Source organism: Podarcis tiliguerta (genome assembly GCF_965153285.1).
Source record: "Podarcis tiliguerta genome assembly, chromosome: 4".
Taxonomy (NCBI): Eukaryota; Metazoa; Chordata; class Lepidosauria; order Squamata; family Lacertidae; genus Podarcis; species Podarcis tiliguerta.
In genome coordinates, this window is record NC_139537.1 from 72544416 (window position 1) to 72566767 (window position 22352).

Genomic DNA, 22352 nt, shown 5'->3' on the forward strand with positions numbered 1-22352 from the left:
TACCCTGATCCCTCCCTGTCCCTATCTCTCAAGCTAAACCCTATCTCCCATCTCAAGCCCTTTCCAACCCTCTCCTTCAGAAATGGCTCCTTTTATTCTCCCTCTCAAAGTGCTGTTCAACCTCCGCTATCTAGCTGTCTTGAGAGAAGCTCCAGCACTCTGGTGGAATTTTTGAGGGACTTCATCACCAGACCCTGGTCTGCCTCTGCTGTCGATCATACATGCCTAGATTCTAGCGCATAGCTTTCCGAACTTTTCATGAGGGTGACACGCTTTTTAGACATGCATCATTTTGCAACACAGTAATTCAGCTTTACTAGCAAACCAGAGGTTAAACTAACCCCTTTCCAGCCCCGTGAGGGGCGCCGGGAGCATTTGTGCGATACGCCTACACACTGGAGCCAACACACTAATGTGTTGCGACACACAGTTTGGAAAGCTCTGCAATAGCCACTGCATAATGCTTAGTGGGGCACCCAGCTCTACATGCATCTGCAGTAGTTGCTACAGAGCCAAGTTCAAGAGTTTCCTTTTGTGTGTGTGTGTATGGACATTTAAAATCCTAAACAACTTGGGTTCAGGATGCCAGCAGATCACCTCCTACAGTAAAGGCCAATCCAATCTTTAAGATCTTCCAAGACGGCTCTGCATGCTCCCAGTAGATAGTCACTTAGTGAAAACATGGAAGCAGAACTTTTTAGTGATGGTGCCCACCCAGGCAATGTCCTGCAGAAGTAATGTGTGGTGTGGAGAAAGTAATGACATTTAAATGCCTTTTTGAAATATTGGTTCATTCAAGCTTTGGAGGGATCCTAACTCTAAAATTTCTAATTTTGTCCATTTCGTACACTGATCAGTTTTGTTTGTAATACACACTTGTATTCTGTTTTTATCTTGTTTTAGAAAATCTGTATTGAACGCTATGGTGTTTTAATGTAAACCACAGAGATTTGTATATGATTTTTTAAAAAAAACAAAACAGTTGCCTCTAACACATTTCCCCCCCCCAAAATAATATTTATTATTTTCAGTAAATAAACATAATACAAAAGAATTAACAGTAACAAAAACAAACAAAAGATAAAACAAAACAAAAAATTGAAAAAAGAAAAAAAATAAGAACATACAATACAGCATAATGCCACTTAATTAATTACAATTAAGTACCATCCATCTTCATAAACATAGTATTTGACTTCCTCGAGTCTCTTCCGTCTCAATTTCTTAGTAATTATCCATAGCAGTTTCCAATATCAATATTTCAAAAAATCAAATCACAGTCATATTACATCACTTTCCTTATCGTGCATTTTCTTATTTATAAATTTAATCCCAATTTTATCCTAGGCCTAATTGATTCTTTCAAGTGATTACATATATTTAATATTACAATATTTATTCAAATAGTCTTTAAATTTCTTCCAATCTTCTTGATGTTCCTCTTCTTTCTGGTCGTGGATTCTCCCGGTGAGATCAGCCAGCTGCATAAATTCTATCATTTTCATCTGCCATTCTTCAATTGTTGGTAATTCTTGTGTTTTCCATTTTTTGGCTAGTAAAATCTCTAACACATTTGTTTGCAAGAGAGCACCAAAGTAATTTGAAAAGTTGGATTATACATCAGATACACATCATGAAGTATTTATTACCTATAGTTTGAAGTATTTATTACCTTGCAAGGGAGAGATAAATTACCATTAACTTGCCACATAATGAGCACTGGTGATGACAGAGATTGTTGTTATTGCACAACACAAATACTATACTTTGAAAAAGCATCTTGAACCACAGTTCTTCCAGGTGGGCACCTCCTAACATCGAAATGGAACAGACTATAAAGCCAGCTGACACAAGGGGGGGGGCTAGCATTCCTCTTCCCACTAACAAACCTATAAAAAGGGGAGTGAAACTACACAACAAACATGTTTTTGCTGCTTCTCCACAGGTAAGCGGTCCCTTACTCTTCACCCCTGCCTCAAACCTTTCAGTTTCTGGATTCTCTGATTCTTAATAACTCTGTCGTGTCGTTTCCCTTCTCTGGGAAACTCCTGATTGTGCATTTTCTTTCTCTAGGAATCACCTTTTTTCTTTCACACGATTCTCTATATCAGCATAACAAATAATTCATTTTTAGAAGTAAGTTCTTTGGTGAGTCTCTTGGGAATTTTTGCCATTTGTATTTGTTGACTTGGGCACAGAAACAGCTCCTACTATGTGACTTTCATGTCTTGCTTCTTTGTTAAGCTGCTACCATTTCCTAATGTGTTTCTGTATTTTAAGAATTTCCAAATGGCCTCATTTCAGCAAGAGCGTTTTCCCCAAGCCACCTGCTCTCTCTTCTGATGAACTTTCTCCAATAACTTGTTAATTTTGCATTTCCAGACACCAGTTGATTTTCTCTCACTTGTCAGGTTCTGATATCACTTTTACTCACAAAGGCAAAGTCAACAATTTCCAGGTACTTCCTTCCTCCTGCACTTGTGAGAAAAAAATCCTTTCCCACCTATCCCTTTACTTAGCAGATGGGGACTTTCCCATAAACATATCTGGCCTCACAGTCATTTATCATTAGACGTTTATCATTTCATTGTCATTTTCAGTGAATTCTGAATAAAAGGGCCACAACTTGCTCATCAGAGGAAAACTGTGAGGTCTCAGACAGAACAGTAAAGAACAATGAGTACTACAGAAGAAGCTGAAGCTTTGAAAATGATATTTCGGAATCAGTATTCATTTCTAATAGCAAAGGTAAAAGTATTGTCTGCAAAATTTAATACTTGCAAGGACTTTGAAACTTTCAACTTGTAAATGGATGTGTAGAATCAAACCTGCCTTTAAATGGCAAGGCAAATCTTATTGTTACAGGGGTCAACCCAGCACAAACAAAGGCAGAAACTTCAAATATTGTTAATGTCACTTGAATGTTCTAACAAGAAAATGAGAAGAACTGTGAATCTGTGTATGGGATTCACAGCACAGGTGGGATGCAGCAATAATTCAAAATTAACTTGCTTAAAATACCTGTGTCCTACTTTTATTTCTACACTTCAAATGGACTTGAACTGTATTGTAATCTTTTTGTGTTTCAAAAGCATCTTGTTCCTTTTAGAACATATGTAACTATAGACCATTTTTAACTATTTCCTTGCGTACTCCCTCACCCTTTTTGCATCCAGACTATGTTTACTGCCTCTGATCTTGGTGTATTTGATCTGCTGATGGAGTCCAAGGAACCGCTGACTTCAGTGACTATTGCCGAACGTCTGGGTACCAGTCCCTTTGGGATGGAGAGACTACTGGACGCCTGTGTTGGCTTAAAGTTCCTGCAAGTGGAAAGGAAGGAGAACCAAAGTGCTTATTCTTTATTTGGAAATTTAACCAACACTATAAAGTAGAAATACCATTAAAAAATCAATTTCAGGAAATAACTTTAAACCGTCAAGCCAGCAACTGAACCATCCAAATAAGCCTAGGGAAACATCTGAGGTTTTAGGAGACATTTGAAGCACATGGAACTTCCCATATCTCTCTTTGGGGAGCATTCCAGAGGGCCGGTGCTATAAACAGAAAGGGCTTTCTTTCCAATAGGTATGCAGGTGACACTCTCCTTTCATGATTGTAAAGGGCGATTTGTCCCACAGCAGGAGAGATGATCTGTTAGATGTGCTTGTACCTAGTTGTTTACAAATGTCAGTGAGAAAGCTCCTTAGCAAATAGGCAGCTAGTGCAGGTCACTAAACACCCATGCAGCTCAGGACATTCAGAGTTTGTCCTTCTGACTTAGATGTTACAGTGGAACAAAGTTGCCTGCTGTTCATAGATTTCTAATACTTCGCTCCAGATCTTGGAATGGCCACTCCTAGTAGCAGCTTTGTACCCTGAAGTTCCACTGCAAGCAGGTGGAGGCCTAGTCTTTCCATACTTTTCTCTGCAAGAGAAGCTGGAGAATTGCAGTGTTGGTTTTTTACAGTGCGAGCAGCATGCCATGGAATCATAGAAATGCGTCTTCTGTCTCATTATCCTTGTTTCAAGCATTTGTTCCCTGCAGAATTGGGGAGGGAAAGGGGCTTTGCACAGAGGTGTTTAAACGTTAATCTTTTGTCCCCTTCGTTTTAAGCGCTTTATGGAAATACTGACCTTGCCAATCTCTACCTTGGCAAAAGAAGCCCAAAGACTCATTATTATTCCATGAAGTTCAATGCTGAATTTGTCTATACGAGAGCACAGCACCTGGCTGATTCTGTGAGGTGAGGAGATTGATAAAAAGGGTAATAAAACGGTAAAACTCACAGACGTTACAAATAAACAAACCTGTGTTGGTTAGATGCAGCTTTGACAACACATGTAACTGTATGAGTAGCACACTTGGTTTAGTTGTTTTGTTGCAGAGTCTGAATTTTAATTCTGTAGTTATGATGCTCATTTTTTCTTAAACTAAAACAAATATTCTATTTCAGGGAAGGAGAGACTCAGACATATGGATTAAGTGACAGTTCTACAAAAAATTTCTATGAGGCTCTATACAGGTACAGAAAAATTATGTTTTTCTACATCTTGTTTCTTTTTAAAGAATGGGCAAAGCTTTCCTTTTGCAATTTGTGTGAAACCTATTGCTAACTTGTATTCACCTTTCCAGCATTTTTCTATCCAGTGTTGCTTTCTTCCCTCTCTGATAGTTATCTTTAGTGATATTGGGAGATCTCTTACTATATGTCAGACTTGGGTTCCTGGTTTTTTTTACCCATTTAAGCATGATGTCTAAAATTTAAATCCCCCCCCCCCAAAGTTGATGGACATTCCCATTCAAACGATGTGTATGAACTGCATCACGTGATCAGTTATCATGCCATCACACTATATTTTATTCAAGTTGGCACCCTAACAGACTAGTTGTGAAGACCCTGCCTTGTTTACCTCTTGAACTTTCCACTGTTGACACAGAACTGCTTCCAGTCATAGCAAATAGCCTTTCCTGAGCCTTATCTCTGCTTCAGTGCAGTTTTCCACAATCCAGAGGTCAATGTGTGCTCAGACATGTCAACAGACATCCCCACTTGCTCATTATGGGGGAATCCTGTAGAGGCAGTAGAGGCCCTGCGCTATTTAACAATTCCTGGAGTTGGAATATTGTGATAGTTGGGGAAATAGTTGAGAAAGAAGGTTTGAAACATGTGGATAGGGGCTACTGATCAATTTCAACTGCCAAGAGGCAGCTTTTGCCATGGCCTAAATTATCCTTGGGCAGAAACTGGTCAGTAAAAAAACTGAGTTAAGGAAAAATGCGTAAAGAGAATTCAAAGTTATTTATTGCAATTGAAAACATAGCATAAATAGTAGCAAAATATGGGATTGATATATAATTAATATAATATAATTAATATAATATAATATAATATAATAATATAATATGTGTAGCAAAATAAAATAAAATGATTAATATAATATAATATAATATCACTTGAAAAATGAGGAGAAGTCAGTCCACTTCTTTTTGTATGAGGTCCTGAATCAATGCTTAATTATTCCTCAGGATGACTAGTAATATAGGCTTCTGCCCATCAATTAATACACCCAGACCCCTCCATGTGAAGCATTATTAAATTACGTGCCTCCACTGAGCATGCAGAGGAGCAGGTTTGAAGAGGGGTGCTTTCTCCTCCTCCTCCCCTCCTCCTCCTCCTCCTCCTCCTCCTCCTCGTCTAAGTGGTCATATATTAGGAACCACAGCCTGTAGAATTGTTCCATTTTTAATAACAAATTAGGCCACCGATGGAAACAAAGATATGCAATGTTTATCCAGATGGAATTCAGATGCAAGAGTTTGGGCATGCTAAACAGTCCTTAGTCGAGTTCTTAACAATGTCATGCCACACACAGCAGAGTTGGAGGAAGCCTTAGTTGTCCAATTCACTGGGGAAGATGCGATCACAAGGGAAATGCAGTCAGAAAAACGGAGAAGGGAATTTGTCAAAGGTAATTTTAAAAACTGAGGGTTTGACATACTGGTGAGAGGGACAGTTACAGTAAATGATGTATTAAATAAATATTTAAATTTGTGTATGGATTATGGGTAGATCCCATCATGATCTGTCCACTGGTATCAATGGGAAAAAGGAGGATGAGGCTGAAGAAAGGAAAGGAAATCCACACACAACTAAAAAAGCAACAGCATTATGTGGAATATGGCTCCTGTCTAGAACCATCCTCTGTTCAAAGATATGCACTCTGTTAACTGGCAATGCTATTTTGAATTACTAGATCAGAGAGCGGCTTGCGAGAATTCATGGAGTTTATGCGTGAGATGTGGAGTCTGCGTGGTCGAGATGTGTTGAATGCATTTGATCTCTCTCATTTCCCACTCGTTTGTGATGTGGGAGGTAAGTACCATAAATTCTCACATGTCTTCCTATGCTGGTACTCTGAAATGATAAGGCTGCTGTTGTAGAACATCCCATTTTGTCCTGAGCTGTAGCCACTGTATATTTTGGTGGCGTAGGGTAGGGAGAAGGGCAGTAGATGACTTGAGTTCGTGAATTGTGAATTTTATTATTTCAGTCACAGACCGGTTCCAGCTCACATACAACATCAAGGAAGTCATAAACATGATAGGGATACATTTGAATTTGCAATCAGGTATAGCAGAGACAATACAAATATAGCAACAGTTAAAAAATATATAAATTAAAACTTAGTCACTAAAATATAACCTAAAATTATCATTGAAGGCCTTAATCATTATGATAGCACAGCTTGTTCCCTAAGTTTTATAGCAATCACACAGACCGTTAACGTGATCTCAGGATCCTTGTCCTCTACCAGGGATTTTAGACATTGAAGTTTGGATTCGTTTGGAGATTTTTGCATAGCAGGAGTAATAAATACCGAGCTTGAGTTCAAATTACCAAAGTCTCAATTAGGTCCACTGAAAACAAGTGTGTTGGCCTTAGTTCTGGCCACTCCTGCATGGCACACTCTCATATTCCTCTGGTCTGTATTCTCATTGCTCCTGCTAAACAGGATAGAATTGCAGCACAAGGTTTTGCTTTGTATTGTTCAAGTACAATATTGTTCTTTCACCCCCTGATAACCCATGACCCAAGCTCTGAACTATCAGATCTCAGAACTGCAGAAGCAGCACATGCTTACCACTGAATGAAATGACTGAACAGCCACCTATCTGGTGTGCTATCTTAGAGATATGCGCAGAATTTTTTGGAAAAAGCTTTGATATGCACAACATGTTCATTTTTCCCCCTTTGATTCTCCCCTTAAGGATGTAGCGGTGCCCTAGCAAAGGAATGTATTTCATTGTATCCAAATTCTACAGTGACTATTTTAGACCTACCTGAAGTTGTGGAAACAGGAAAGAAGCTTGTCTCCTCAGAGGAACACAGAATTACTTTTCACAAAGGTAAAATGATGTTTTATCCTACATATATTAGATCATTTTCTTCCACTAACAAACAAGACAGCCATGCACTAAGCAGGGGTCGAGAATCAGTGACCCTTCAATTGGAGAAAGATAAAATCATGTATTCTCTCTGTAAGAATAATAATTATTTCACCAGATTGCTACTTGTTTTATTTCAGGTGATTTTTTAAAAGATCCAATTCCAGAAGCTGACCTGTATATTTTGGCTAGGATCCTGCACGGCTTTACAGATGAGAAGTGTGTGCAACTGCTAACCAGACTGAACAAAGCCTGCAAGCCTGGTAGGTGCATGGTGTCAAAGGTGTTTCCTGTGGGAACTGATTCTCATTCCAAGCTGCATGGATTTCCCCATGGGCCCTTCCCCTTCTGTCTGTGTCCCACTCTGGCTCAGCTGCGTTCCTTTATTTCTTGAGCTTCTGATCCCAGGACACCTGGGAAAAGTAACAAGCTGCTTTGTAATATGTAACGGTGCATCTTCCATTTCCTATTCCAAAACAGGTGGTGGAGTTTTAGTAGTGGAAATAGTTCTCAACGAAGACAGAACGGGGCCAGTGGAAGCTCAATTATTCGGTTTGGTTATGCTGCTTTGTACTCAAGGAAAAGAACGGACCCCGTCAGAGTACAATGCGCTCCTCAGTGCTGCTGGCTTTAAGCAGATTCAGCAAAAGAAAACAGGCCTCTATGATGCCATTTTAGGAAGAAAATAACATTGACCAAGAACATTCTGTGAGCGTCGTGACTGAACGGATATATTTCAGCTTGATTCTTTGCAGCCATAACTGAACATGCTTAATAACTATTTTTTTATTTTTTATTTTTTGCAAATCCTCACCATGTGGAAATATCTCCTTCACCCCCCGTTTATCATTATGCTTGAATACTAAGAGAAGCTAGAATAATAATACTAATTGTTACATGTTAACCACCATTGTAATAGTAGTAGTTATTACCTTCATTTGCCTGCTTGCCTCCCCCCCCCCCTTTTGAGCACATGAGCCAAACCAGGAAAAAGAAAGAGGTTGTATCCCATATTGTCTCAGGATTTTTGTAATAAACAGAACCTGTTGGAAACAATTTCAAAATAAATATAGATAATATGCAAGCTATGATCAGCTATCCTGTGTGGCTTGAGAGATGCCAAGCCTACTGAGAGAAGCCTTTCTCAAACTTTCCACACAGGTCACTCCTGACTAACTCTTTATCTTGAGTCCTCAGATGTTGTTGAACTATAACGCCCATCATCGCTGACCACTGGTCATGCTAGCTAGGGATGAGGGGAGTTGTAGTCCAACCACACCTGGGAATTCAAGCTGTCCTGAGAGAGTAGCTCCATTTAGTTCCCCCTCTTGCTGAACTCTCCATTCCATCATTATAAGAACTTCAGAATTTTAAAAATTCTGTACGTATGGCTCCCAGTACGTTTCCGAGCACAATTCAAAGTGTTGGTGTTGACCTTTAAAGCCCTAAACGGCCTCGGCAGAGTATACCTGAAGGAGTGTCTCCACCCCCACCGTTCTGCCCGGACACTGAGGTCCAGCTCCGAGGGCCTCCTGGCGGTTCCCTCATTGCGAGAAGCAAAGCTACAGGGAACCAGGCAGAGGGCCTTCTCGGTAGTGGCGCCCGCCCTGTGGAACGCCCTCCCACCAGATGTCAAAGCGATAAATAACTACCTGACATTTAGAAGACATCTTAAGGCAGCCCTGTTCAGGGAAGTTTTTAATCTGTGATATTTTACTGTATTTTTTGTTTCTATGGAAGCCGCCCAGAGTGGCTGGGGAAACCCAGCCAGATGGGCGGGGTACAAATAATAAATTATTATTATTATTATTATTATTATTATTATTATTATTATTATTTAAAAACAGGGCCCAGGGTTGGTTTGTTTTCCTCTTCCCTCCCTGCAAATTTTTGCGTCATGAATTTTTGGCTGTAAACCTGCAGGCCCTCTTATGCAACCTGCTCTGGGAACCTCTTTGACCAAAGAGGAGGGTGAAACAGCTTTAAACATATAAATAACTGTCAGGGTATTGCCATCGGAATGGGGGAGGGAGGCAGGGGGATACAGAGAGCCTCCAGCGCTTCTGAGAAGCAGCTCCTCGTCTGGCAGTGGAGAAAGCCCCACCTCCAGTGAAGCAGAGGGGGAAGGGGGTAGCCGGGTGAAGGGAAGGCTCAAAGATGCTATGGAGAGCCCAAGCGCCTCATCTAGCCCAGCCAGCCAGGAGGCACACACACTGCTTCCGTCGCCCTGCTTGCGCAGAGGGGTGAAACGTAAGGAGGGGAGGCGGAGATTTGGGGTGTCTAAGTTCTTATGCTGGGGGAGAAACCGGAAGGGGGCACTCCCGGAATCTGCAAGTGACTAAGACGGACATGAATTTTGGGGTTCTGCACTGTAAATAGTTTGCACCAATAAAAATCTGCAAAGACAGGTCGGAGTCCTGCCTGGTTACTCGTGAGCAACTACTTCCACACCTGTCAATAACCTTTAACTGCAATGGTTAGATTATTCCCCGCAAAACCCTCAGGTCTGAATGTCTACAACTTGGGTAACTCTTGCCTTCATTAGTTCCTAATTATGGCAACAGAACTGGCTGCAGCTTCACATTAAGCTTCACATTATGGCAACAGAACTGGCTGCAGTTTCACAACACAATAAGCCAAGCTCAGCACAGTGCAGGAGTAAAATAGACTGGGGGGGGGGGGAGGGGGAGGTACAAACAGCTACAAGCCTGCCTGCTTGTGTAGTGCCAGTAAGCTACACTTTGGCTTACCATGACATGCAAGCCAGACAACGGGGGGGGGGGGGGGAGGAGATTTGGAGGACCTTAGAAATCCAGAGTGTGTGTGAAATACCAACAGACAACTTTGAATTATTCTGCAAATCAGCCAAATCCTGAAAGGAAGTTGAACTCTCTTCTTCTGCAACGAAGAAAATTCTGCAAGTCAACCTTCTCTCTTCTTCTGCCAAGGGAGTCACACTTGATAACCTCGCTGGCCTTTGCAGCAACATGAGACAAATGGGATAAGCTCTCGCATGCCAACTATCCGTCAAGGTCTGGGGACACCCACTGCCCAGAACGGAACTGGAGCACACACCTGCCAACAGAGCAAGACCCCATTTAACCCAAAGCCCCAGGAACCAGGCGTTCCAGTTTTTATATTACTATTATTTCCAGGAACTCCATCATGCACTCTCCCAGGGGGTTCAGGTTTGAAATTTCAGAACCTTTGAAGCTGGCTGTCCTGCCCTCTTTAGTGCTTGGGATTTGAAATTAAATTTCCTTAAAATATTCCCTCTTTCCACATCCAAGGGTCGCTCTGGGTCACACTTGCTTCTGTTGCTCTGAAAAGCCCCTTGGCCTCCTTCACAGTGACGTCCCTCTGTTACATAATGTAATGCCTTGGTGAACCCAAGCTGGGCCCGATTTAGCCCTTTCAGTTAGGCATGGTGAATATTCTTACACCTCAGGCTCCCTCCTGATATCAGTGCCAAGATGGCATCCCTTTTCAGTTAGCTGTAGATTTCCTCGGGTGCTGTCAGAACGGACAAAATTTCCTTGGGCTGCAGAAGAGCAAGGCTGGAGGTTGGGGTGGAATACAAGCATTCAGCCCATAACCCAACTGTCCCATAAACTGATTTGAGAGGAGCTCAGGAGACGAAGCCAGAAGGTGACATTACAGGTATGTCGCTGAGAATTTGTAAAGGCTTGGTGTGTGAGGGAAAACTAAAAGTAAGAGCTGTTCAGTGGAACAGCTCCCTTGGGAACTGTTCTGGACTCTCCTTCCTTGGAGGTTTTTAAGCAGAGCTTGGCTGGCCTCCTGTCATGGATTCTTTCGTTGAGATTCCTGGACTGGACCACCCTTGGGGTCCCTTCAAGTTCTACAGTTCAACAATTCTAAAAGCACACTCCCTGATTCTTGTTACATGTGAGATGCGCTATTTGTCATACCACCCACAGTAAGTCCCATTTAGTTTCACAGGGCTTGCTCCCTGGTGTGTGTGTGTGTGTGTGTGTGTGTGTGTGTGTGTGTGTGTGTAGGATTCCAGACTGAGCTACAATCTGGAAAACATCCTTAAGGTTCCTTTAGGCAAGCTTCTTTCTCTCAGCCTTCATACATACACACCCCATATCTGTAATATGGAGGTAATAACACAATTTGAAGTTTTTTTGGAGGGTTACTCTAAATGCCACATAGCCCTGTAATTCTTGGTTGTCAAACTGAGGTTTCACTTAACATAATAGGCGGCATCTGGCTGTTGTGGAGAGGTCAATGATTGTTTTTAGAGAGGAATTTCAAAAGGGAAGCCCCAGAGTGCAGTGGTGTAGCATGTCTTCATGGCGCCCGGGATGGTTGCCCCAGGGGGCATGGAGGGCAACATGAGGAGGACGCGACAGGCAGGGCATGCCTCCTTCCAATCAGTCCAATTGGAAGAGCATAAGACCGTTGCTTCTTTCTCATTCCCTGCCAGCCCCACGCTGCTTTGTGAGGCTGGGATGTGGGATCGGACTCACAAATCGTTGAGGGGCTGATAGGGACCAGGTGAGGAGCAAAGTGCTCCTTCGAAAAAACTGCGCCTGAGGCAATGGTCCCCCTCAGCCTGCCCACAGTACGCCTCTGCCGGAGTGAAACTGCTACATCACAAGTACTGAAGACATTCGCTCCAATTCATTTGGGTCTGAGTAAAGACAAGAATTTGCAGGCATAAATTCACTCAGCATTACCAAGTCGGTTTATTTCATGGCCTATCATCGCTATCCGAAAGGGTCCCTGTCCTTATCCGGCCTACAATGTAGCTCAAATTTGAACGGTTCCTATCTGTGTTTCTGGCATTCCATTTCCCTCCGACCCCACTGCATACAACTCCCCTTCCAATGCCCACCCCACACCTCTTTCCACATCCAAGGGTCACTCTGGGTCATACCTGCTCCTGTTGCTCTGAAAGGCCTCCTTGTTGCTGACATCCCTCTGTTATGTAATGCATGCTGGCATTGGCACACCCAAGCTGGGGCCGATTTAGCCCTTTCAGTTAGGCATTGTGACTCTTCTTACACCCCAAGCCCTTTCAGTTATCCAAGGGTCGCTCTGGGTTGCACTTGCTTCTGTTGCTCTGAAAAGCCCCTTGGCTTCCTTCACAGTGACGTCCCTCTGTTACATAATGTAATGCCTTGGTGAACCCAAGCTGGGCCCGATTTCAGTTAGGAATGGTGACCATTCTTACATCTCAAGCTCCCTCCCGGTATCAGTGCCAAGCTGGCCTCCCTTTTCAGTTAACTGCAGATTTCCATAGGAGCTGTCAGAACTGAGAATTTTTTTTTGGAAATTTGGAATAGAGTGAACTTGTCTTTGTTAGGATGAATATCAGTTATTAAGATGAATGTACTGCCAAAAATGTTGTTTTTATTCCAAGCAATCCTGGTAACAAGCAATATGGGATGCTTCAAAGACTGGCAAAAGGATATTTCAAAATTTGTATGGCAGGGCAAGAAACTGTGAATAAAGTATAAATTATTAACAGATATTAAAGATAGATGAGGCTTCTCCCTGCCAGATCTGAAATTACAGTGGTACCTCGGGTTAAGTACTTAATTCGTTCTGGAGGTCCGTTCTTAACCTGAAACTGTTCTTAACCTGAAGCACCACTTTAGCTAATGGGGCCTCCTGCTGCCGCCGCGTCGCCGGAGCACAATTTCTGTTCTCATCCTGAAGCAAAGTTCTTAACCCGAGGTAATATTTCTGGGTTAGCGGAGTCTGTAACCTGAAGCATATGTAACCTGAAGCATATGTAACCTGAGGTACCACTCCTGTATTTGCTGGATCAGGGAATGGATAAAATTTAAAAATACAGATATATTAGATTTGGAAGGCCATGACAATAGATTTGGCTGGCATGTGTACTTATGGTATGAAAAGGCGAGAGTACATCAAAGCTTTTGAAATCATATTATAAGGAAAGCAGTTTTTAAAGTTTGGGAGAAGTATAAAGGATTATTAGAACAAAAAACACCATGGTGGCTTTCTCTATTAGAGGCAATTTTGCATTTCCAGACACCAGTTGATTTTCTCTCACTTGTCAGGTTCTGATATCACGTTTTCCTCACATAGGCAAAATAAATAATTTCAAGGTACTTCCTTCCTCTTGCACTTGTGAGAAAGAAAGAATATTGAAGACATTCGCTCCAATTCATTTGGGTCTGAATAAAGACAATGGTTTGCAGACGTAAATTCACTTAGCACTATCAAGCCTATCATGGCTATGTCGCTGTCCTCATCCTGTCTACATTGTAGCTCGAATTTGAACGGTTCCTATCTGTGTTTCTGGCATTTCATTTCCCTCTGACCCCACTGCATCCAACTCCCCTTCCATTGCTCACCCCACACCCCTGTAATTGAGAATCGTGCCATGTATGTGATGAAATAGACTCTAGTTCAGCACGTCTTGTGCCAGAATAACAAATATGTGGTCCTTTGAGGTGCTTCAGGACTCTCTCGGTTTTTCTGTTCTTGTTTCTCCTCAGAGCAACTGATTCAGCAAATCCATTATTAGCTCCTGATCAAGGCTGCAATCCTAAACCCAATTAACTTGGTGGGTGGGTGGGTGGGGATGGCTACATGCTATTTAATCCAATGCAGCTGGTTTCTGAGCGGCCAAAGGACTGCACATCACAACACTGGCAACTTGGGACCTGTGCCTCATACGATTCCAGCTGCTACCTGGGAGCAAGCCACATAAAGGTTAGTCCTTTCGCTACTAATAGGTGTTTTCCCTAAACCACCTGCTCTCTCTTCTGATTAACTTTCTCCAATAACTTGTTAATTTTGCATTTCCAGATACCAGTTGATTTTCTCTCACTTGTCAGGTTCTGATATCACTTTTACTCACAAAGGCAAAGTCAACAATTTCCAGGTACTTCCTTCCTCCTGCACTTGTGAGAAAAAAATCCTTTTCCACCTATCCCTTTACTTAGCAGATGGGGACTTCCCCATAAACATATCTGGCCTCAGTCATTTACAAAGTCCATTAAGTTTGATTTTTACCTTGACATTTATCATTTCATTTTCAGTGAATTCTGAATAAAAGGACCACAACTTGCTCATCAGAAGAAAACTGTGAGATATCTGACAGAAAAATAAAGAACAATGAGTACTACAGAAGAAGCTGAAGCTTTGAAATTGTTATTTCGGAATCAGTATTCATTTCTAATTTCAAAGGTAGAAGTATTGTCTGCAAAATTTAATACTTGCAAGGACTTTGAAACTTTCAGCTTGTAAACGGATGTGTAGAATCAAAAATGCCTTTAAATGGCAAGGCAAAAATCTTACAGTTACAGGGGTCAACCCAGCACAAACAAAGGCAGAAACTTCAAATATTGTTAATGTCACTTGAATGTGTTAATAAGAAAATGAGAAGAACTGTGAGTCTATGTTTGGGACCCATAGCACAGGTGGGATACAGCAATAATTTAAAATTAACTTGCTTAAGATACCTATGTTCCACTTTTCTTTATATAATTCACGGGGACGCTCAACAGAAATGTTTATTATATATATGATATCATTTTTGTATTTCAAAAGTATCTTGTTCCTTTTGCAAAGTCAGTAACTATAGACCATTTTTAACTATTTCCTTGTGTACTCCCTCACCCTTTTTGCATCCAGATTATGTTTACTGCCTCTGATCTTGGTGTATTTGACGTACTGATGGAGTCCAAGGAACCGCTGACTTCAGTGACTATTGCCGAACGTCTGGGTACCAGTCCCTTTGGGATGGAGAGACTACTGGACGCTTGTGTTGGCTTAAAGTTCCTGCAAGTGGAGAGGAAGGACAACCACAGTATTTATTCTTTATCTGGAAATTTAACCAACATTATAAAATTGAAATACCATTTTAAAAATCAATTTAAGCCATCAAGCCAGCAACTGAACAAAGCAGCATCTAAATAGCCCTAGGGAAACACCTGAGGTTTTTAGGATACATTTTTGTACATGGAAATTCCCATATCTCTTTTTGGGGAGCATTCCAGAGAGCAGGGCTTTTTCTGATAGGTATGCAGGTGACACTCTCCTTTCATGATTGTAAAGGGCGATTTGTCCCATAGCAGGAGAGATGATCTGTTAGATGTGCTTGTACCTAGTTGTTTACAAATGTCAGCGAGAAAGCTCATTAGCAAATAGGCAGCTAGTGCAGGTCACTAAGCACCTGTAAGGGAAGCGGGTGGTGCTGTGGTCTAAACCACTGAGCCTCTTGGGCTTGCTGATCAGAAGGTCAGCAGTTCGAATCCCCGTGACGGAGTGCACTCCCGTTGCTCTGTCCCAGCTGCTCCCAACCTTGTAGTAGTGAAAGCATGCCAGTGCAAGTAGATATAAATAGGAATTATTGCAGTGGAAAGATAAATGGCATTTCCTTGTGCTCTGACTTCTGTCATGGTATTCCGTTGCGCCAGAAATCATGCTGGCCACATGACCCGGAAAGCTGTCTGTGGACAAATGCTGGCTCCCACGGCCTGAAAGCAAGATGAGCTCTGCAACCCCATAGTCACCTTTGACTGGACTTAACCATCCAGGGGTCCTTTACCTTTTCACTTTTTTACTAAGCACCAATGCAGCTCAGGACATTAAGGGTCTGTCCTCCTGACTTAGATGTTACAATGGAAAAAAGTTGCCTGATGTTCATATATTTCTAATGCTTCACTCCAGATCTCAGAATGGCTACTCCTAGTGGCTGCTTATAGCAGGCATAGGCAAACTCGGCCCTCCAGATGTTTTGGGACTACAACTCCCATGATCCCTAGCTAACAGGACCAGTGGTCAGGGATGATGGGAATTGTAGTCCCAAAAAACATCTGGAGGGCTGAGTTTGCCTATGCCTGGCTTATAGCATTGGTGACCATGTGGCAGCTTGAAGTTCCACTGCCAGCAGGTGGAGGCCTAGTCTTTCCATACTTTTCTCTGGGCGAGAAGCTAGAGAATTGCAGTCTCAGTGTTGCACTTTTTTTACAATGTGATCAGCATGCCATGGAATCATAGAAATGTGTCTTCTGCCTCATGACCCTTTCAATCGTTTTGTCCCAGCAGAATTGGGGAGGGAAAGGGACTTTGCACAGAGCTATGAAAACATTAATCTTTTGTCCCCTTCATTTTAAGCGCTTTATGGAAATACCAACCTTGCCAATCTCTACCTTGGCAAAAGAAGCCCAAAGACTCGGTATTATTCCTTGAAGTTCAATGCTGAATTTGTCTATACGAGAGCACAGCACCTGGCTGATTCTGTGAGGTGAGGAGAACGATAGAACTGAAGTAGGGAACTTAATGTCACAGTGCTGTAGGGTTGCCACCTGTCCTGTATAATACAGGATTGTCCCGTAAATGTAAAATGGTAATACAGTAGATCAGGGGTGTCAAACTCAAATTCATCGGGGGCCGCATCAGCAGTTTGGTCACCCTCAAAGGGCCGGTTGTATCGGCCTAAAATATTTGAGCAGGCTGAGACCCCCAAAGTTGATGGGCTTTGACATTTAAATGGGATGTGTGTGGCATGTGATAAATTATGTGAGGTTCGAGCTGGTCTTTGACCCGTAATAAATGATGATGATGATGATGATGATGATGATGATGTGAGGTGGGGCCTACCTGCCCCCCTCAATATTTTATTCAGCCTGACACCCCTGTTATGAAAGATTACTAAAGTCTGCCCCTGTGGTGATGTATCATAACATTGTGCAGGCCCAGTCTGAGGGCACCTTTACTGGACTGCGTCTTGTGGCTGGGGCTTATCTACGCCTTCTCTTCCTTCTCCGCCTGGTGCTGCCTCCTCCCTGTGCCAGGTGCTGGCGGGGGGGGGGGGGGGGAGATGTGCCGGTTGCAACCCAGTTTCTGACGGGGGCCAATGCTGCTTGTTCTTCCCTCTACTTTTCAACACTGCAATATATCGCTACCGTATCACAACATCACTATCACAATGTTGAAAAGTTGGTATCGTCTGCTTTTAGGGGCTGATGGGCTTACTCAGTACGGACAGGGGCACTCCTAGGAATTTATTGGATTTCAAATCCCTGGATTTCAAATCCCATTGAGGGGGGGCAGGGGCGGACTTTGGTAATATGGCACCCACCCTGAGTGAGGACAAACTTTGGTGCCCCCCCCCCCATAGAATAAATAGGCATCGTTATCATTATTTTGTCCTCCCTTGGCTCGGGGCGGGTAAGGCGCCCGCACGGCCCCAAATCTGGTGCTGGTGGAGGAAGCACATTTCCACAACGGGCCGAGCTGCCCCTGTGGATCCTGCTGCCTGAGGCAGCCGCCTCCCTTGCCCTCCGTGGCAAGCCGAGGCTGAGGGGGACGTTCGCTTGCCCAGGCGCCGGGCTTCCGTCCACTTGCTCCGGTGCGCTCGCTGCAGCCCTGCTGCCAGCTGCCAGCAGCCGTCGGGGAAGGCGGCCGGGCTCCGGGGCTCGGTGGGGCCCGCCGGCAGAGGGCGGCGCTGCGCCTCGCCTGGGCGTGGAAGCCCTGCTGGCACGTTGTCTCCCACGCCGCGCGTTCGCGTCGCGCTCCCGCCTCCATCTCGGCTCGCTCCCTCCCGTTCTCCGCCTCCGCGCCTCGCCTGCCAGACTCGCATCCCTGCCCGGCGGCGGCACAGCGGAGGCCGAGCATGGCACCAGCAGCGGCTTCCGGGGCGCGCGGAGGAGCAGCCTCTCTGCTCACCTCCACCTTCGTGCTGAAAGGCGACGCGGCGCACAACCAGGCGATGGTGCACTGGATGGGCGAGAACAGCAGTGAGAATGGCGGCTACACGGGCCACATGACAACGTCTGGCGGGCCGGATTCGGCCCGCGGGCCTTGTGTTTGACACCTGTGCAGTAGATCCTTCCTCAGTAGGGATAATTCTAGATGAGCAGTCACAAACATAACCTTCCTGCTGCTCACCCACTGCAAGCTACAAACAGAATTACAATTGCCTTTCTATTTTGTCAGACATCTTGTACTTGTTCTGTTTGCCTCTCGCTGTGCTCAGTACCTACCGTATTTTTTGCTCTATAAGACTCACTTTTTCCCTCCTAAAAAGTAAGGGGAAATGTGTGTGTGTCTTATGGAGCGAATGCAGGCTGTGCAGCTATCCCAGAAGCCAGAACAGCAAGAGGGATTGCTGCTTTCACTGCACAACGATCCCTCTTGCTGTTCTGGCTTCTGAGATTCAGAATAATTTTTTCTTGTTTTCCTTCTCCAAAAACTAGTTGCGTCTTGTGGTCTGGTGCATTTTTTAGAGCGAAAAATACTAAGTAGGAGCTGGCATGACATAGCTACTGTGGGCTGAGCCATTTGAAGCTTAGCACATATTCACGATACTGTATAACCCTTATAGCGAATACTATCTAACGACACCCATTTATTCTTCAAAAGGTTTCGATGTTATTTTCAACAAAATGATTAAAAACAAGACCACTACCATAACAGCTGCTGCAATTAACCATGTTGCTAAAATGGCTGTGAATTTAAGGTTGGATTTTGGGTAGTATGCTTTATGTATTGTATTATGATATTTTAGCACTATAGCAAAATATATAAAAAAGGAGCTTTGTAGCATTTATCTTATAATACTGTTCCTCACTTTTGTTTACAAACTTTTTTTACTGATTATTAAAAGATTGATAAAAAGGGTAATAAAATGGTAAAACTCACAGACATTACAAATAAACAAACCTGTGATTGTTAGACACAGCTTTGACAACAAATGTAATTGTATGAGTAGTAAACTTGGTTTAATTGTTTTGCTGAAGAGACTGAAATTTAATTCTGTAGTCATGATGCTCATTCTTTCTTAAACTAAAACAAATATTCTCTTTCAGGGAAGGAGAGGCTCAGACATATAGATTAGGTGACATTTCTACAAAAGATTTCTATGAGGCTACGTACAGGTACAGAAAAAAATGTATTTTTGTAGATCTTGTTTCTTTTTAAAGAATGGGCAAAGCTTTCCCTTTGCAATTTGTGCGAAACCTATTGCTAACTTGTATTCACCTGATGTCTAAAATTAGATTCCTTGCTATCAGGTGTTTGTTTGTTTAGTCGTTCAGTCGTGTCCGACTCTTCGTGACCCCATGGACCAGAGCACGCCAGGCACTCCTGTCTTCCACTGCCACCCGCAGTTTGGTCAGATTCATGTTTGTAGCTTCGAGAACACTGTCTAACCATCTCGTCCTCTGTCGTCCCCTTCTCCTTGTGCCCTCCATCTTTCCCAACATCAGAGTCTTTTCCAGGGAGTCTTCTCTTCTCATGAGGTGGCCAAAGTATTGGAGCCTCAGCTTCACGATCTGTCCTTCCAGTGAGCACTCAGGGCTGATTTCCTTAAGAATGGAGAGGTTTGTTTTTTAACATCTCATTTTTATTCAGTTTTTTCATACATATTTACAATTATACCGATTTCTCATTAACATATTTACAATTTATGTGGACTTCCCTCAACTTTCCTGCCAATCGTCCGTAATAAAAATTTTTCCTACACATTTCTCGTATTTCGTATCACCATTTTTCCTTTTCCCTTTTTTTTCCTTTTAAACTAAACAAGTAAATAAATAAATATCTATCTTACCATATTTGTTTACATCTTTGCAATATTCCTTATCTTACTCACAAAACTTCTTTAAAACCCACTAGCGTTGTTCGCTCATCACATACATCTTCCAAATACCCCGAAAATTTTTCCCAGTCCTCGTTAAATTTATGAGCTCGTTGGTATCTAATTTTCCCAGTTAATTTATCCAGTTCTGCGTAATCTGTTAACTTCATTCTCCACTCTTCCACAGTCGGCAGTTCTTCCTGTTTCCATTTCTGGGCCATCAGTACTCTCGCTGCTGTTATAGCATACTGGAAAAGTTTACAGTCCTTTTTATTAATATCGTTCCTCATTATTCCTAAAAGGAAGGTTTCTGGTCTTTTTACAAAGCTATATTTTAACATCTTTTTTAATTCATTATATATACTCTCCCAGAACCCTTTCACTCTTTTGCACTCCCACCACATATGTATAAAAGTTCCCGTTTTCTCTTTACATTTCCAGCACTTATTGTTAATTTTGAACATCTTTGCTAATTTAACTGGTGTGATATACCATCTGTATACCATTTTCATCGTGTTTTCCTTTAATGTGGTGCATGCTGTAAACTTCAAGTTGTTATTCCATATTTTCACCCACTCTTCCCAGTATATGTTATAACCAAAATCCTTGGCCCAGTGGATCATCACCGACTTGACTTCCTCATCCATCGTATGCCATTCTAGTAACATTCTGTACATTTTGGAAATTATTTTACTATCACTGTTTACTATTTCCGTTTGAAATCTTGACTCTTTTCCTTTATAACCCTTTTCTTTCAAATCTTTTTTAAACATATCATTTATCTGGTAATAGTTAAACCAATCAAACACGTACTCTTTTACTTGTTCGTATGGCCTCAATCTCCATTTTTCTCCATCTTTAATCACTAGATCTCCATAGGTAATCCAACTTCCTCTCATATTAATTTTTTTAACACACATAACCTCTAATGGAGACAACCAGTGTGGAATCCCTGATTCCAATATATTTTTATATCTTTCCCAAACTTCCTTTAACGATTTCCGAAAGATGTGGTCTTCAAAAGTTTTGTGGCCCTTTTTCTTCTCCCTCCACAAATACGCATGCCACCCAAATCTGTTATCGAATCCCTCTAGATCTAACAATTTTGTGTTCTTTAATTTTATCCAGTCTCTTATCCAGCAAAGGCACGAAGCCTCATAGTATAATTTCAGATCTGGCAGGGCAAAGCCCCCTCTTTCTTTTGCGTCTGTTAATAATTTGTATTTAATTCTTGGTTTTTTGCCCTGCCAGATGTATCTCGAAATCCCTCTTTGCCACTCTTTAAATATCCCCGTCCCTTTAAGTACTGGAATCATCTGAAATAAAAATAACATCTTTGGGAGTACACACATCTTAATCATTGAAATCCTACCCCAAAAGGATAATTTTAATCTTCCCCACACCTCTAGATCTTTCTTAATTCCATTCCACACAGGTAAGTAATTATTCTGGTACAAATCAATATTTTTTGGAGTCAGCCATATTCCCAAATATTTTACCTTTTTCACCACTTCAATACAAGTTTGTTGTTGTAACTCTTTTACCAGTGTTTGATCCATATTTTTTACTATGATCTTGGTTTTTTTCTTATTTAGTATAAAACCAGCTACTTTTCCAAATTGCTCAATCTCCTCCAACACTTCTATTATACTTTCCATCGGGTCTTCCATCATTATCACCAGATCGTCGGCAAAGGCTTTAACTTTATATTTATTTTGACCCACCGACACCCCTTTTATCCTTTCATTTTTCCTAATTGATTTTAGAAAGATCTCCAAAACCAGTATAAATAACAAAGGCGAGAGTGGACATCCCTGCCTTGTACCTTTCGATATTTCTACCTCTTCTGTAATTACGTTATTCACTATCAGTTTTGCTCTCTGTTCCGTATAAATTGCTTTTATTCCATTGAAGAAGCCCTTCCCTACCTCCATATACTCTAAGTTTTTTAACATGAAGTCCCATGAGACATTATCGAAAGCCTTTTCAGTGTCCACAAACATCAAAGCTGCCTGCTTCTCATTCCTGGCTGTCAGATATTCCAAAATATTAACGATGTTCCGAACGTTATCCCTCATCTGCCTGCCTGGGAGGAAGCCCGCTTGGTCTTCATGAATAGTTTCTTGTAAAACTTTTTTTAGCCTTTTCGCCAATAATCCTGTAAAGATTTTATAGTCCGTATTTAACAAAGAGATTGGTCTATAGTTTTTAACTTGTGTTGGATCTGCATCTTGCTTTGGAATAAAGGTTATAAAGGCTTCTTTCCATGTCTCAGGTATTTCCCTTTCTTTCAGAATGTTATTCATTACTTCC

The 22352-nt window shown here is 42.2% G+C and overlaps 1 protein-coding gene across 1 annotated transcript in view; it reads left to right on the forward strand.

Moving 5' to 3' along the window:
- The window catches only part of LOC310676848 (uncharacterized protein), a 45229-nt gene that overhangs the window by 15021 nt on the left and 7856 nt on the right, over positions 1-22352 (forward strand). The window contains exons 8-12 of the mRNA XM_083439025.1: positions 7931-8135; positions 14566-14641; positions 15089-15263; positions 16574-16703; positions 19270-19338. Coding sequence (XP_083295151.1) covers positions 7931-8135; positions 14566-14641; positions 15089-15263; positions 16574-16703; positions 19270-19338 — 655 coding nt within the window. The remainder of the gene's footprint in view (positions 1-7930; positions 8136-14565; positions 14642-15088; positions 15264-16573; positions 16704-19269; positions 19339-22352) is intronic.